The 14,908-nt window shown below is 44.0% G+C and overlaps 1 protein-coding gene across 3 annotated transcripts in view; it reads right to left on the bottom strand.

Annotated features, from left to right (window-relative positions):
• The window catches only part of LOC106608858 (sushi, von Willebrand factor type A, EGF and pentraxin domain-containing protein 1-like), a 132,132-nt gene that overhangs the window by 46,648 nt on the left and 70,576 nt on the right, over window positions 1–14,908 (bottom strand). For all 3 annotated transcript variants that reach the window (XM_014207038.2, XM_014207037.2, XM_014207040.2), the window contains 6 exons: window positions 14,689–14,868; window positions 11,276–11,455; window positions 8,238–8,432; window positions 5,373–5,491; window positions 1,740–1,869; window positions 724–831 (listed from right to left, as the gene is read on the bottom strand). In XM_014207038.2, the coding sequence (XP_014062513.2) occupies window positions 724–831; window positions 1,740–1,869; window positions 5,373–5,491; window positions 8,238–8,432; window positions 11,276–11,455; window positions 14,689–14,868 (912 nt within the window). The remainder of the gene's footprint in view (window positions 1–723; window positions 832–1,739; window positions 1,870–5,372; window positions 5,492–8,237; window positions 8,433–11,275; window positions 11,456–14,688; window positions 14,869–14,908) is intronic.

Genomic DNA, 14,908 nt, shown 5'->3' with positions numbered 1-14,908 from the left:
CTTGTGCTGAGTGTTGCAACCGAGGACAGACAATTTTTACGTTCGACGCGCTTCAGCCCTTGGCGGTCCCGTTCTATGAGCTTGTGTGGCCTATCACTTCACTTTGTTACTCCTAGATGTTTCCACTTCACAATAACAGCACTTACAGTTGACTGAGGCAGCTCTAGCAGGGAAGAAATTTGATGAACTGACTTGTTGGAAAGGTGGCATCCTATGACGTTGCCACGTTGAAAGTCACTGAGCTCTTCAGTACGGGCCATTCTACTGCCAATGTTTGTCTATGATTGCATGGCTGTGCACTCGATTTTTACACCTGTCAGCAACGGGTGTGGCTGAAATAGCCAAATCCACTCATTTGAAGATTTGAAGGGGTGTCCACATACTTTTGGCCATGTAGTGTACCTGTATCTCTCAGATGTCTGAAGTGAAGTGAACTGCACCCCTCTTTAATAGCATGGCAATGACAATAACATCTGTACCACACCCTTGTCTGTCTGTCTGGTTCCCACCATTCTATTGTCACACACACACACACACACATACTCAGACACACAAACACACACACACATTATTTCCCACCGTCTCCTTTTTCCAATCACCCGACGGAAAAGACCCTGTTTAACCATTAGTCCCCTCTGGAGAGAGAGAGAGAGAGAAAGAGAGAGAGAAGAGGGATCTCCACAAGCTGGAAGAGGAAGAGGTGCAGTCTGGGATACCGCATACCTGAGTTGTCGGAAAACTGCGGCACCTCCCAAACGACGGCCGTCTGCATGTCTGTGGCCTGGAAAGTGGGTGGCGACCTGCACCTGTCAATCACAGGGGGCTCCGTATCTAGGAAGGAACACAATCACCGTTGTTAGGGAAGGAACAAAGCTTGACAATGACAACCAAGTATGCACAACACATTTAGAAGAGGTAAAGAAGGACATTTCATGGCCACCTGAATGTTGGATTTTGATTTAGTGTTTAGCATTGTAGCTATGTTAAATTAGAACTACTAACATATTAGCAGTAGTAATATTCCTAAAATAGGATAACAATACAATGTAACCCTATGTTAAACTATGCTACGTTATATAGTCTTAGTGGTATACGCTGTTTTCAAGGGCACCAGTTAAACATGTGTGTGTAATAAAAACAACACTGCATTTCTTCATAATAGCACATGGAAATGTTCACGGCTTACCGCAGTGCTTTTCCCCCTTGAGTTCTGAGGGTATCAAGTGTGTGACACTGGACACCCTTATTTTTCACACGTTGTGCACTTGAGTTTGCTTGGCACCTGTGACCACTGTGTAGACGAGTTATTTAGCCAGACGCTTTTATCCAAAGTGACTTACAGTAAACACGTGTTTAATACTGTATGTGCGGCCCATGAGGGGATCGAACCCACAACTCCGGAGTTTCAAGAACCAACTGAGTCATTGGAAACAGGAACTACCACAAGTATTTCCTGAAAACGGAACCTGATCAGGAAAAACTCTTGTCAGCTAATTAAAAGCTACAGTATAACTACGGCCTGTAGCCTATAACTAGGGCCTGGAGTTTTTCCTTTTCCTGGGTCAGGTCATGTGGTCAGGAAAAATCAGGGCCACAATCTCAACTACATGTTTCACATTGGTTTTGTTTTGTTGTGTTGTTTTATGATGTGGTCGGGATGTGGTTCTAATATGTGGTTGTGATCTGATGGTTGGTTGTGATGTGGTTATGAGGTGGATGTGGCTGTAATCTGACCTCACCTATGACAGTGACAGTGAAGGTACAGTTAGCCTGGTTCCCAGCACGGTCTGTAGCTACATAGGTGATCCTCTCCTCTCCTATGGGGAACAGCTGGGGAGGGGTGTACACAGGTTTCACCTGGACCAGGACCTAGAGGGAAGAGGTCAGAGGTATTTGATTTTTTTATTTGATTTATTAGGATCCCCATTAGCCGACACCAATGGCGACAGCTAGTCCTACCGGGGTCTGACACAAAACAAAAAATACATTACAGACAAAAGACTTTACAATTGACATTCATTTAAAAACATTAACTTTGAGTGGGTGTGTGTGCATCTATCAGTTACACATACAGTACCAGTCAAAAGTTTGGACACACCTACTCATTCAAGGGTTTTTCTTTATTTTTTACTATTTTCTACATTGTAGAATAATAGTGAAGACATCAAAACTATGAAATTACACATATGGAATCATATAGTAACCAAAAAAGTGTTAAACTAATCAAAATATATTTGAGATTTTAGATTCTTGATGACCGCTTTGCACACTCTTTTGACTGATACTGTACATCAGTAAATACACACAACAAGTAGGTTACATGCGGGAGAGGCGTTGTGCCGTGAGGTATTGCTTTATTTGTTTTTTGAAATCAGGTTTGCTGTTCGCTTTCATTATATAAGATGGCTCTGTATAATACTGTATCTTTCCTTGAATTTGTTCTGTGAAAAGACCCCTGGTGGCATGTCTGGTGGGGTAAGTGTATGTGTCAGTGCTGTGTGTAAGCTGACTATGCAAACAATTTAGAATTTCCAACACATTAATGTTTCTTATAAAAACAAGAAGGGAGGCAGTCAGTCTTTCCTTAACTCTTAGCCAAGAGAGACTGGCACGCATAGTATTAATATAAACCCTCTGATTACAATGAAGAGCAAGACATGTCGCTCCGTTCTGGTTCAGCTGCAGCTTAACTAGGCCTTTCTTTGCAGCACTTGACCATATGACTGGACAATAATCAAGAGAAGATAAAGCTAGAGCATGCAGGACTTGCTTTATGGAGTGTGGTGTCAAAAAAGCTGAGCATCTCTTTATTACGGACAGACCTCTCCCCATCTTTACAACCATTGAATCTATATGTTTTAACCATGACAGTTTACAGTCTAAAGTAACACCAAGTAATTTCGTCTCTTCAACTTGTTCAACAGCCACACCATTCATTACCAGATTCAGGTCTAGAATTTAGACATTTTAGGGAATGATTCGTACCAAATACAATGCTCTTAGTTTAATAGATGTTCAGGACCAGTTTATTACTGGCCACCTATTCCAAAACAGACTGCAACTCTTTGTTAAGGGTTTCAGTGACTTCATTAGCTGTGGTTGCTGATGAGTATATAGTTGAATCATCAGCATACATAGACACACATGCTTTGTTTAATGCCAGTGGCAGGTCATTGGTAAAAATAAAAGAGTAGAGGGCCTAGAGAGCTGCCCTGCGGTACACCACATTTGACATGTTTGACATTAGAGAACCTTTCATTAAAGAAAACCCTCTGAGTTCTTTTCGATACATAGCTCTGAATCTACGATTTGGCAGAGGTTCAAAAGCCATAACACATACGTTTTCTCAACAACAGGTTATGATCAATGATATCAAAGGCTGCACTGAAATATAACAGTACAGCTTCCACAATCTTCTTATTATCAATTTCTTTCAACCAATCATCAGTCATTTGTGTCAGTGCAGTACATGTTGAATGCCCTTCTGTACAAGCATGCTGAAAGTCTGTTGTTAATTTGTTTACAGGAAATAGCATTGTATTTGGTAGGGGTCAGTGGTCAAAAGAACACCGTTACCATTCAATTACTCAATAAACACTGACAGGTTTAGTTCCTCTACAGTATTCTTCCTTCCTTGGAAGTTTTTCCTTGTTCCTTGACACTGTGCTACTGTTTGCTCTTTGGGGTTTAGGACTGGGTTGATGTTTTTCACCTTGTGACTCTTTGTGAAAAGCTGTTCACAAAAAAAGATTAATGATGTAAACTCAGCAAAAAAAGAAACGCCCCTTTTTCAGGATCCTGTCTTTCAAAGATAATTCGTAAAAATCCAAATAAATTCACATATCTTCATTGTAAAGGGTTTAAACACTGTTTCCCATGCTTGTTCAATGAACCATAAACAATTAATGAACATGCACCTGTGGAATGGTTGTTAAGACATTAACAGCTTACAGACGGTAGGCAATTAAAGTCACAGTTATGAAAACTTAGGACACTAAAGAGGCCTTTCTACTGACTCTGAAAAACACCAAAAGAAAGATGCCCAGGCTCCCTGCTCATCTGCGTGAATGTGCCTTAGGCATGCTGAAAGGAGGCATGAGGACTGCAGATGTGGCCAGGGCAATGAATTGCAATGTCCATACTGTGAGAAGGCCTAAAAAAGCACTACAGGGAGACAGGATGGACAGCTGATCGTCCTCGCAATGGCAGACCACGTGTAACAACACCTGCACAGGATCGGTACATCCGGACATCCCACCTGCGGGACAGGTACAGGATGACAACCACAACTGCCCGAGTTATACCAGGAACGCACAATCCTTCCATCAGTGCTCAGACTGTCCGCAATAGGCTGAGAGAGGCTGGACTGAGGGCTTGTAGGCCTGTTGTAAGGCAGGTCCTCACCAGACATCACCGGCAACAACGTTGTTTATCGTCGAAGTAATGAGCGTTACACCGAGGCCTGTACTCTGGAGCGGGATCGATTTGGAGGTGGACGGTCCGTCATGGTCTGGGGCGGTGTGTCACAGCATCATTGGACTGAGCTTGTTGTCATTGCAGGTCATCCTGACATGACCCTCCAGCATGCCAATGCCAATGCCACCAGCCATACTGCTCGTTCTGTGCGTGATTTCCTGCAAGACAGGAATGTCAATGTTCTGCCATGGCCAGAGAAGAGCCCGGATCTCAATCCCATTGAGCACGTCTGGGACCTGTTGGATCGGAGGGTGAGGGCTAGGGTCATTCCCCCCAGAAATGTCCGGGAACTTGCAGGTGCCTTGGTGGAAGAGCGGGGTAACATCTCACAGCAAGAACTGGCAAATCTGGTGCAGTCCATGAGGAGGAGATGCACTGCAGTACTTAATGCAGCTGGTGGCCACACCAGATACTGACTGTTACTTTTGACTCCCCCTTTTTTCAGGGACACATTATTCCATTTCTGTTAGTCACATGTCTGTGGAACTTGTTCAGTTTACGTCTCAGTTGTTGAATCTTGTTATGTTCATACAAATATTTACACATGTTAAGTTTGCTGGGGAAAAAAACGCAGTTGACAGTGAGAGGACGTTTCTTTTTTTGCTGAGTTTAGATGCAGAAAGCAAACAGCATGGTGGGTAAATTTCCGTAATAACTAAGAGGGTTGAAGCGCGAGGCTCCACTTCTCCCCTGTTTTGGTCCCCTGGCAACCAGGCTGTAACAGTGTGAAGCAAACCCATGCACAGATACAGTGTGTGACCGTGTGAGAGAGAAGTCTTGCATCTCGCTCTTCTCAATATCTGCGGTGCTGCTCGTGGCAACCTTTTACCTCAGGACAGGTACGTATGCAAACACTAGCATCCCCTGGAGGAGAAAAGAGACAGCCCTCTCCTCACCTCCTGCCCAGAGTTGTCAGTAGCAGTGGGCACGTTCCAGCTGATGTTGGCAGTGCCACGCCTCTCGTCCGTCTCTGCCACCACGTCTCTGGGGCACTGGACCCAAGGGGGCTCTGAGTCTGGATGGAGTGAGAAAACAAAACGACAGATGAAAGGCAGAGATGGAGAGGTTGAGAAAATAAACAACAAATAAATGACAGTCTTAAGTATTCGAGGGGACGAAGAGGATGGATAAAGAGGGTGAGAAAATAAACAACAACAATAAATCACTGTAAAATCCTAAATCAATTTTATTCTGTTTCAATTCCAGTCAGTTTAACTTGACATGATGGCACTCCATATTATTGCCATTCAACTCCTCAACTGACAGGAAATTAGATGGAATTAACTCCAACTCTTCTAAGAACAATACCCAGTGGGTAAATACTGGTTGAATCAACGCTGTTTCCACGTAATTTCAACAAAAAAATCTGTGATGACGTTGAATCAACATGGAAAACTGATTTGATTTGAAAAAAGTTTCAACTTACGGCCATTTTGTATTTTTTTCACCCAACTTTTAACCTAAATCCAATGACATGGTGAAATGTTCTGTTGATTTCAGGTAGAATTCACTTTAGTTGAACTTTACTTTAAAACTCAACCAAACGTTGAACTGAACTCTGTGCCCAGTTGGTACACTTACAAGAGGGACATGAACTAAAGCAACAAACCGAGGAAGAGACTTTGGCTTCATCCCAAATGGTACCCAATTCCCTACATAGTGCACTACATTTAACCAGGGTAGTGCACTGTGTAGGGAGTAGGGTGCCATTAAGAACGCAGACTTCTACATCACACATCGTCATATGTGGCCCTGCTACGTGTTATCACTGAGGGAGTGACAGTGATGTCACATATAACCTCTGACCCCTCTAACACAGCACGTCAGAGCCCCCTCTGTTTTTAATGAATTGTACTGTAGTCTAACACATCGACTTCGTAGCCAATTATATGTCCATCTTTATTATCGACATCACCTCATAGTCATATAAGCCTATTACAGCTGTCGCTATCTCTGTTCCATCCCTTACATCAACATTAACTCTCTAGGATATACGAAGTACATGTCCTGAGTACTGCAAGCTGTACCTCTAACAAACTGTCCATACAACTACTAGTGCAATGCTAACCCTTTGTACTGACCACCAGTTCCACACAGCTAGTTGTGGCTAACACCTGATTCCCTCTAACCTTTACTAAGCCAGGTAGGTCATTGAGAACAGAGCTGGACTACCTTTTGTGTGGAAGTTCACAGCTGGACATGACCCATCTAGTGAAGTATCCATGTCTATTAAACTTACACACAGCCTTCTGATCAGATCTGCCAGGGTTTTCCCTTTATTGGAAGGGAAATATTTTACTGTTTGTGCAATAGGTATTATGAGAGAGGCTGGAACCAGGTCAGCTCTCTACTCTTCTCTTCTGTCTTCTCTACCCATCTCTTCTCTCTTCTCTCTTCTCTTCTCTTTTCTTCTCTCTACTATTCTCTGTAATCATCTTTTCTCTCTACCCCTTCTGTTCTCTTCTCTCTTCTCTTCTCTTCTCTTCTCTTCTCTTCTCTTCTCTTCTCTTCTCTTCTCTTTTCTTCTCTACTATTCTCTCTAATCTTCTTTTCTCTCTACCCCTTCTGTTCTCTTCTCTCTTCTCTTCTCTTCTCTTTTCTTCTCTCTACTCGTCTCTTCTCTTTTCTTCTCTCTAGTCTTCTCTTCTCTTTTCTTCTCTCTAATCTTCTTTTCTCTCTACTCCTCTCTCTCTCTACGCTTCTCTTCTTTATACTTTTCTCTCTACGCTTCTCTTCTCTATGCTTTTCTTCTTGTCTCTTCTCTCTACTCTTCTCTTCACTCTTCTCCTCTCTTCTCTCTACCCTTCTCTTCTTTTCTCTCTACTCTTCACTTCTCTCTACCCTTCTCTTACAGTAGCTTCTTTCTACTCTTATCTCCTCTCTTCTCTTCTCTACTCTTCTCTTCCCTTCTCTCTACTCTTCACTCTACTCTTCCCTCCCTCCCTCCCTCCCTCCCTCCCTCCCTCCCTCCCTCCCTCCCTCCCTCCCTCCCTCCCTCCCTCCCTCCCTCCCTCCCTCCCTCCCTCTTAAAAAGAGAGGGATGAGAAGGGCAGATGTGCCATTGAGAAGAGAACCAGAGCAGACCCACCTTGGCTTCAGCCATCCTATGGATCTCAATGACATCCCCCATCCCTCTCTCCACTCCTTTTATCTTTATGACATATCTTCCACTTTTTAATGACACAGCCTTAATCAGCCTGCTTTCTTTTGGAGACCATGAGGGATGTGTGTGTGTGTGTGTGTGTGTGTGTGTGTGTGTGTGTGTGTGTGTGTGTGTGTGTGTGTGTGTGTGTGTGTGTGTGTGTGTGTGAGAGCATGTGTGCGGGTGCGGGTGCGTGTGTGTGCATGCGTGTGTGTCCATGCGTGCATGTGTGTGGATGAGTGTATGGATATAAAGCCCGAAACTCATTCTACAGCCACCTCTTTCACCTGCAAAGCATCTGGAGAAGCTGTATGCAATTACAGCGTTGTTCCCCCAACCCTCAAACACAGGGATTGGTTCTCCTCTGTATTAGGGACTACTAAAGCAGTCAGCAAAAGGTTCACATGGAAAGAAATGCACGGAAGGTGCAGAAGGGGTGCATGGAAAACTGTCTCATGTGCAGACACACACACACACGCACACACACACACACACACACACACACACACACACACACACACACACACACACACACACACACACACACACACACACACACACACACACACACACACACACACACACACACACACACACACAGTATCCTACATTTTGTTACCTGTGCAGGTGGCTTTATGGACATTAGCGCTCCAGTCCCCGGAGGAGAGACAGCGTGCCTCCAGGTCTCCCTGGAGACGGTAACCGTGGCGACAGGCAAGGCGGCACAAGGTGCCAGGCTTCACTTTCCTCTGTCCACAGGCAGGGGGCGACAGCAGGACATTCCTCAAAGTCACCATGGGGGGACAACGCACCTCTGAGGCGAGAGAGAGATAGATATACAGTACAGTACGAGTCAAAAGTTTGGACACACCAACTCATACAATGTTTTTCTTTATTTTTACTATTTTCTACATTATAGAATAATACGGAAGACATCAAAACTATGAAATAACATATATGGAATCATGTAGTGACTGAAAAAGTGTTACAAATCAAAATATACTTCATATTTGATATACCAGATTTCCACTGGACAGATTATAGGATAGATTTCCGCTGGTCTAATGTCCATTGCTTGTGTTTCTTGGCCCAAGCAAGTGTCTTCTTCTTATTGGCGTCCTTTAGTAGTTGTTTCTTTGCATAAATTATTTCATGAAGGCCTGATTCATGCAGTCTCCTCTGAACAGTTGATGTTGAGATGTGTCTGTTACTTGAACTCTATGAAGCATTTATTTGGGCTGCAATTTCTGGTAACTCTAATGAACTTATCCTCTGTAGCAGAGGTAACTCTGGGTCTTCCTTTCCTGTGGCGGTCCTCATGAGAACCAGCTTTTGCGACTGCACTTGAAGAAACTTGAAGAAACTTTCTTCCATATTGACTGAACTTCATGTCTTAAAGTAATGATGGACTGTCTCTTTCTATTCTGGTTAGAGCCAGTTTGCGCTGTTCTGTGAAGGGAGTAGTACACAGCGTTATACGAGATCTTCAGTTTCTTGGCAATTTCTCGCATGGAATAGCCTTAATTTCTCAGAACAAGAATAGACTGAAGAGTTTCAGAAGAAAGTTCTTTGTTTCTAGCCATTTTGAGCCTGTAATCAAACCCATAAATGCTGATGCTCCAGATACTCAACTAGTCTAAAGAAGGCCAGTTTTATGGCTTCTTTAATCAGTACAACAGTTTTCAGCTGTACTAACATAATTGCAAAAGGGTTTTCTAATGATCAATTAGCCTTTTAAAATGATAAACTTGGATTACCTAACACAACGTGCCATTGGAACACAGGAGTGATGGTTGCTGATAATGTGCCTCTGTACGCCTATGTAGATATTCCACAAAAAATCTGCCGTTTCCAGCTACAATAGTCATTTACAACATTAACAATGTCTACACTGTATTTCTGATCAATTTTATGTTATTTTAATGGACAATAAGTGTGCTTTTCTTTCAAAAACAAGGACATTTTTAAGTGACCACAAACTTTTGAACGGTTGTGTGTATATATATATATATATATATATATATATATATATATATATATATAGAGAGAGAGAGAGAGAGAGAGAGAGAGAGAGAGAGAGAGAGAGAGAGAGAGAGAGAGAGAGAGAGAGAGAGAGAGAGAGAGAGAGAGAGAGAGAGAGAGAGAGAGAGAGAGAGAGAGAGAGAGAGAGAGAGAGAGAGAGAAGATAGATAGATAGATAGATAGATAGATAGATAGATAGATGAGATATACTATGAGTGAAGCAAGTCATTTTTCATGGTCAGGTCACGTAGTCAGGGAAAATTCCATGCCCTAACTGAGAAGACATTTTTTGACAGTCACAACAAACCGATTGCATTGACTTCAACTACATGAAGCAGAGAAACACAAAGACTTACAGTAATGGAACTGGGGAAGGAAAAGAAGAGAATAATCTTGGATCACATCAACCTGTTTCCTGTGTTTTTACCCTACAGAGATTGAATCTCTGGCCTTTAAACAAGGCTCGCTCAGTCGTCATGCAATAAACCAATCTTTTGGAGCAGTAAATCAGTTTCAGTACAAAAGAAACAAGAATGTCCTCGGAAATTAATCTAAGACCGCAGAGCTATTACAGACAAGGGGTTTAATGCGTTCTTGGACATAATGCTTGTGAGTGGCTTTCACCCAGAACTGTCCCCAGATCATTCTCTAGTCTTTCGGCTTTTAGATGGAGTCAGATTTGGAGGAGAGGAGGAAGAGAGGAAAGGAGAGGAGGAAGAGACCAGAGGAGGAAGAGAGGAGAGAAGAGCAATAGGAGAAACACTCTCCTCTCAAAATAACAGTGGCGATTTCATCAGATTAAAAGAAAATATATCCAGCCCCTTTTAGCAAAGCAGCCAAAGTGATCACATTACACTACTACACAAACAAACTGTAACTCAATCAGAACTTCATCCGGGGGAGATTGGAGTCGATAAACAGAAACGAAATGAGTGCCTTTGGTTAGATGTCTGTAGCTTTTAAATAGCTAGAGGGAGAGAGAGAGCGATACAGAGAGACGGTGAATCATTGGAGGCCAAAGCCGAGTGGCCGGAGGTTTGTGGGTAAAACACTACCGTTCTGCGTATTTGTTGTGTGTTTGTGTGCCTGACCTGTGGTGGTGCCTATGTGTGGTGCCGTGTGTGTGTGTGTGTGTGTGTGTGTGTGTGTGTGTGTGTGTGTGTGTGTGTGTGTGTGTGTGTGTGTGTGTGTGTGTGTGTGTGTGTGTGTGTGTGTGTGTGTGTGCGCATGTGTGTGTGTGTGTGTGTGTGTGTGTGTGCCTGTGTCAGACATCTTTTGTTATGAGCAGGCAGATATATCTTTCTCTAGAGTGATGTAGCGTGGCTGCAAGAAAATCCACACCATATGTTTAACCACTGTGTTCTGTTTCAAGTGTGTGTGTTCGTACAGTATTGTACACCAACACCCCAGTACTTGCATCTTGCTCTGACCTTTCACCTAATAATTCATTGTCAGAGGAACAATGGAGGAATCACAACACAGACACCCTGAACTCTGTCAGACTGGGGAGTCTGGAGTCAAGGCTGTTCACTGACACTATAAAGTTGGAGTATGAGATGAAGACGCCAAGGGTGTGACGAGGGAGAGCGGGGTAGAGTGAGGTTTCAGCGGGGTAGTAGGTTCCTGCAGGCTTACCCACACACCGTGGTTGGATCCCGCTCCACTTCGAGTCGGCCTGGCAACTGAGCCTGGCGTCTCCCTCCAGCTTGTAGCCCTTGGCACAGCGCACCTCGCACGCTGCCCTGTAGGAGGCGACACCCTTAGTGCAGTTCATGTGTCCGTGCTGGGGCGGGGTGAGGGCGGGACAGGAGCGCACTGCAGTACACGGAGAAACGGAATAGGACACAAGACTTAGAGACCGGCCAGTCTAACGGAAATGAAAATATCTGGTTAAACTAAAAGAAGGAGGAGAGGAGAGCGCGCGAGAAAGAGAGCGAGCGAGAGATCAAGAGAGAGAGAGAGAGAGAGAGAAAGACAGAGACAGACTGGTAGGAAAAAAGAGGCAGATACAAAGAGGTATGAAGAAGGCTCCATTCCTAAAGAATACTGCATGTGTCTAAAACATTAGCTGAATATTTCATGGGACCTATCATTTTCTCTGCTGCAATGATCATGAACGGCTGGTCCTAGTTAGCCTGATGTCTAACAACAGTGTGTTCAGTGTGGCGGTTTTCATCATCACTGATAGACAGTCTTTCAGGAGACCCTCTCTCTAATAGTTGAACTGGCTGGGAGTCCCACAGCGGAACAAGACAGACTGACAGACAGGCAGAGAGACACACACAGACATTCATGCGGGCATACGCAGGCAAGCAGGCAGGCATCCATGCACACATTCTCTCTCTCTCTCTCTCTCTCTCTCTCTCTCTCTCTCTCTCTCTCTCTCTCTCTCTCTCTCTCTCTCTCCCTCTCTCCCTCTCTCCCTCTCTCCCTCTCTGCAGCTGCTGGCACACAGTAGTGATCTCAGTAAACGTTTACCCATGATTCAATCCGAACACACATGATCTTAATCTACAGTCAAAATGTTGACACACCAGCCAGATACTCTTCACACTGGCTCCACACACCATGTTCCAACTTAACAAGCTTCTTACCAACTGTAATGTCTGTGGATTCGTGTGTGTGCGTGTCTTCCTGATAGGCCGATGTGTCCCATAAATGTTTGTGAATGCGTTGGAACGTCAGATGGAGATTCAGAACCTCTTTGAAGAAGTTCCCATTGTTGAATAATGAATTCTAAAACACACATGTGTTGCATAAAACTCTGCTGGGAGCAGTCTCTCTCTCTGTGTGTGTGTGTGTGTGTGTGTGTGTGTGTGTGTGTGTGTGTGTGTGTGTGTGTGTGTGTGTGTGTGTGTGTGTGTGTGTGTGTGTGTGTGTGTGTGTGTGTGTGTGTGTGTGTGTGTGTGTGTAGGGGTAATAATCAGGAACAGTGGTCGATGAATACGTTTAGTGTTCCCTCATGGCACTTATCATAAGAGTAGGGGTGTTAACCCCGGTGTCCTGGCTAAACTCCCAATCTGGTCCTCATACCATCATGGCCACCTAATACCCAGTTTCCAATTGGCTCATTCACCCCCCTCCTCTCCCCTGTAACTATTCCCAAGGTCATTGATGGAAATGAGAATGTGTTCTCAGTCAACTTACCTGGTAAAATAAGGGTTAAATAAAAGAAATACACAATGAAAATATGGCAGCTACAATGAAAATACCAACACTGAAATATGAGAATCATTCAGAATTAGATGTGAGAATTGGTAAAGAACGAATGAGGAGAATGGAAGTAACATGATGAAAGAAAGAAAGGAAGAGAGAGCAAAAAAAGAGAAGACAGATATCAAGACAGAAAGGAGAGGCAGAGGCATGAAGCAGACACATGTCGGTACAGCAGACACATATTGGTATAGCAGACACATATCGGTACAGCAGACACATATCGGTATAGCAGACACATATCGGTATAGCAGACACATATCGGTATAGCAGACACATTACGGTATAGCAGACACATGTCGGTACAGCAGACACATATCGGTATAGCAGACACATACCGGTACAGCAGACACATATCGGTATAGCAGACACATATCGGTATAGCAGACACATATCGGTACAGCAGACACATATCAGTATAGCAGACACATATTGGTATAGCAGACACATATCGGTACAGCAGACACATATCGGTACAGCAGACACATATCGGTATAGCAGACACATATCGGTATAGCAGACACATATCGGTACAGCAGACACATATTGGTACAGCAGACACATATCGGTACAGCAGAAACATATCGGTATAGCAGACACATATCGGTATAGCAGACACATATCGGTATAGCAGACACATATCGGTACAGCAGACACATATCGGTATAGCAGACACATATCAGTATAGCAGACACATATTGGTATAGCAGACACATATCGGTACAGCAGACACATATCGGTACAGCAGACACATATCAGTATAGCAGACACATATTGGTATAGCAGACACATATCGGTACAGCAGACACATATCGGTATAGCAGACACATATCGGTATAGCAGACACACATCGGTATAGCAGACACATTACGGTATAGCAGACACATGTCGGTACAGCAGACACATATCGGTATAGCAGCCACATACCGGTATAGCAGACACATATCGGTATAGCAGACACATATCGGTATAGCAGACACATATCGGTATAGCAGACACAGACACATATCGGTACAGCAGACACATATCGGTACAGCAGACACATATCGGTACAGCAGACACATATCGGTACAGCAGACACATATCGGTATAGCAGACACATATCGGTACAGCAGACACATATCGGTATAGCAGACACATATCGGTATAGCAGACACATATCGGTATAGCAGACACATATCGGTATAGCAGACACATATCGGTACAGCAGACACATATCGGTACAGCAGACACATATCGGTACTGCAGACACATATCGGTACAGCAGACACATATCGGTATAGCAGACACATATCGGTATAGCAGACACATATCGGTATAGCAGACACATATCGGTAAAGCAGACACATATCGGTATAGCAGACACATATCGGTATAGCAGACACATATCGGTACAGCAGACACATATCGGTATAGCAGACACATATCGGTATAGCAGACACATATCGGTATAGCAGACACATATCGGTACAGCAGACACATATCGGTATAGCAGACACATATCGGTACAGCAGACACATATCGGTATAGCAGACACATATCGGTATAGCAGACACATATTGGACAGAAGGAAATATTGGTTGTGTACGTGTGTGCATGCATTAAGTTACTACGTGTGTTTGTGTGTGTGTGTGTGTGTGCATAATTCGTTACTGTGTATGCGTGTGTGTTCTACTTAGGGTTGCAACATTTCAGAAACTTTCACTAAATTGCCTGGTTTTCCAGAAATCCTGGTTGAAGGATACCGGATTTCCTGCTTATTCCTTCCTGATTCCGGGAATGCTCCTACTGGGATTTCGAGAAAACCAGGAAATGTATTGAAACTACCCTCTCACCTCTGCAGCTGGGCGGAGAGCCTGACCATGTCCCGTTTGGCTGGCACAGTCTGATGCCACTACCCTGTCGATCGTAGCCAGGCTGGCATCGCACCCCACAGGCCGCATTGAACTGGTTATTGCACACGTTGTGGATGAAGAAGCCATTCCCTGGAGGAAACAGCTCAGGGCAGTACACCACTGGGGATGGAGAGGACGGAGCGATGGAGGGGAAGAGAAC

Source organism: Salmo salar, chromosome ssa07 (genome assembly GCF_905237065.1).
Source record: "Salmo salar chromosome ssa07, Ssal_v3.1, whole genome shotgun sequence".
Taxonomy (NCBI): domain Eukaryota; kingdom Metazoa; phylum Chordata; class Actinopteri; order Salmoniformes; family Salmonidae; genus Salmo; species Salmo salar.
Note: the sequence above shows the minus strand (reverse complement) of the source record. Positions and strands in the feature narration are given on the sequence as shown.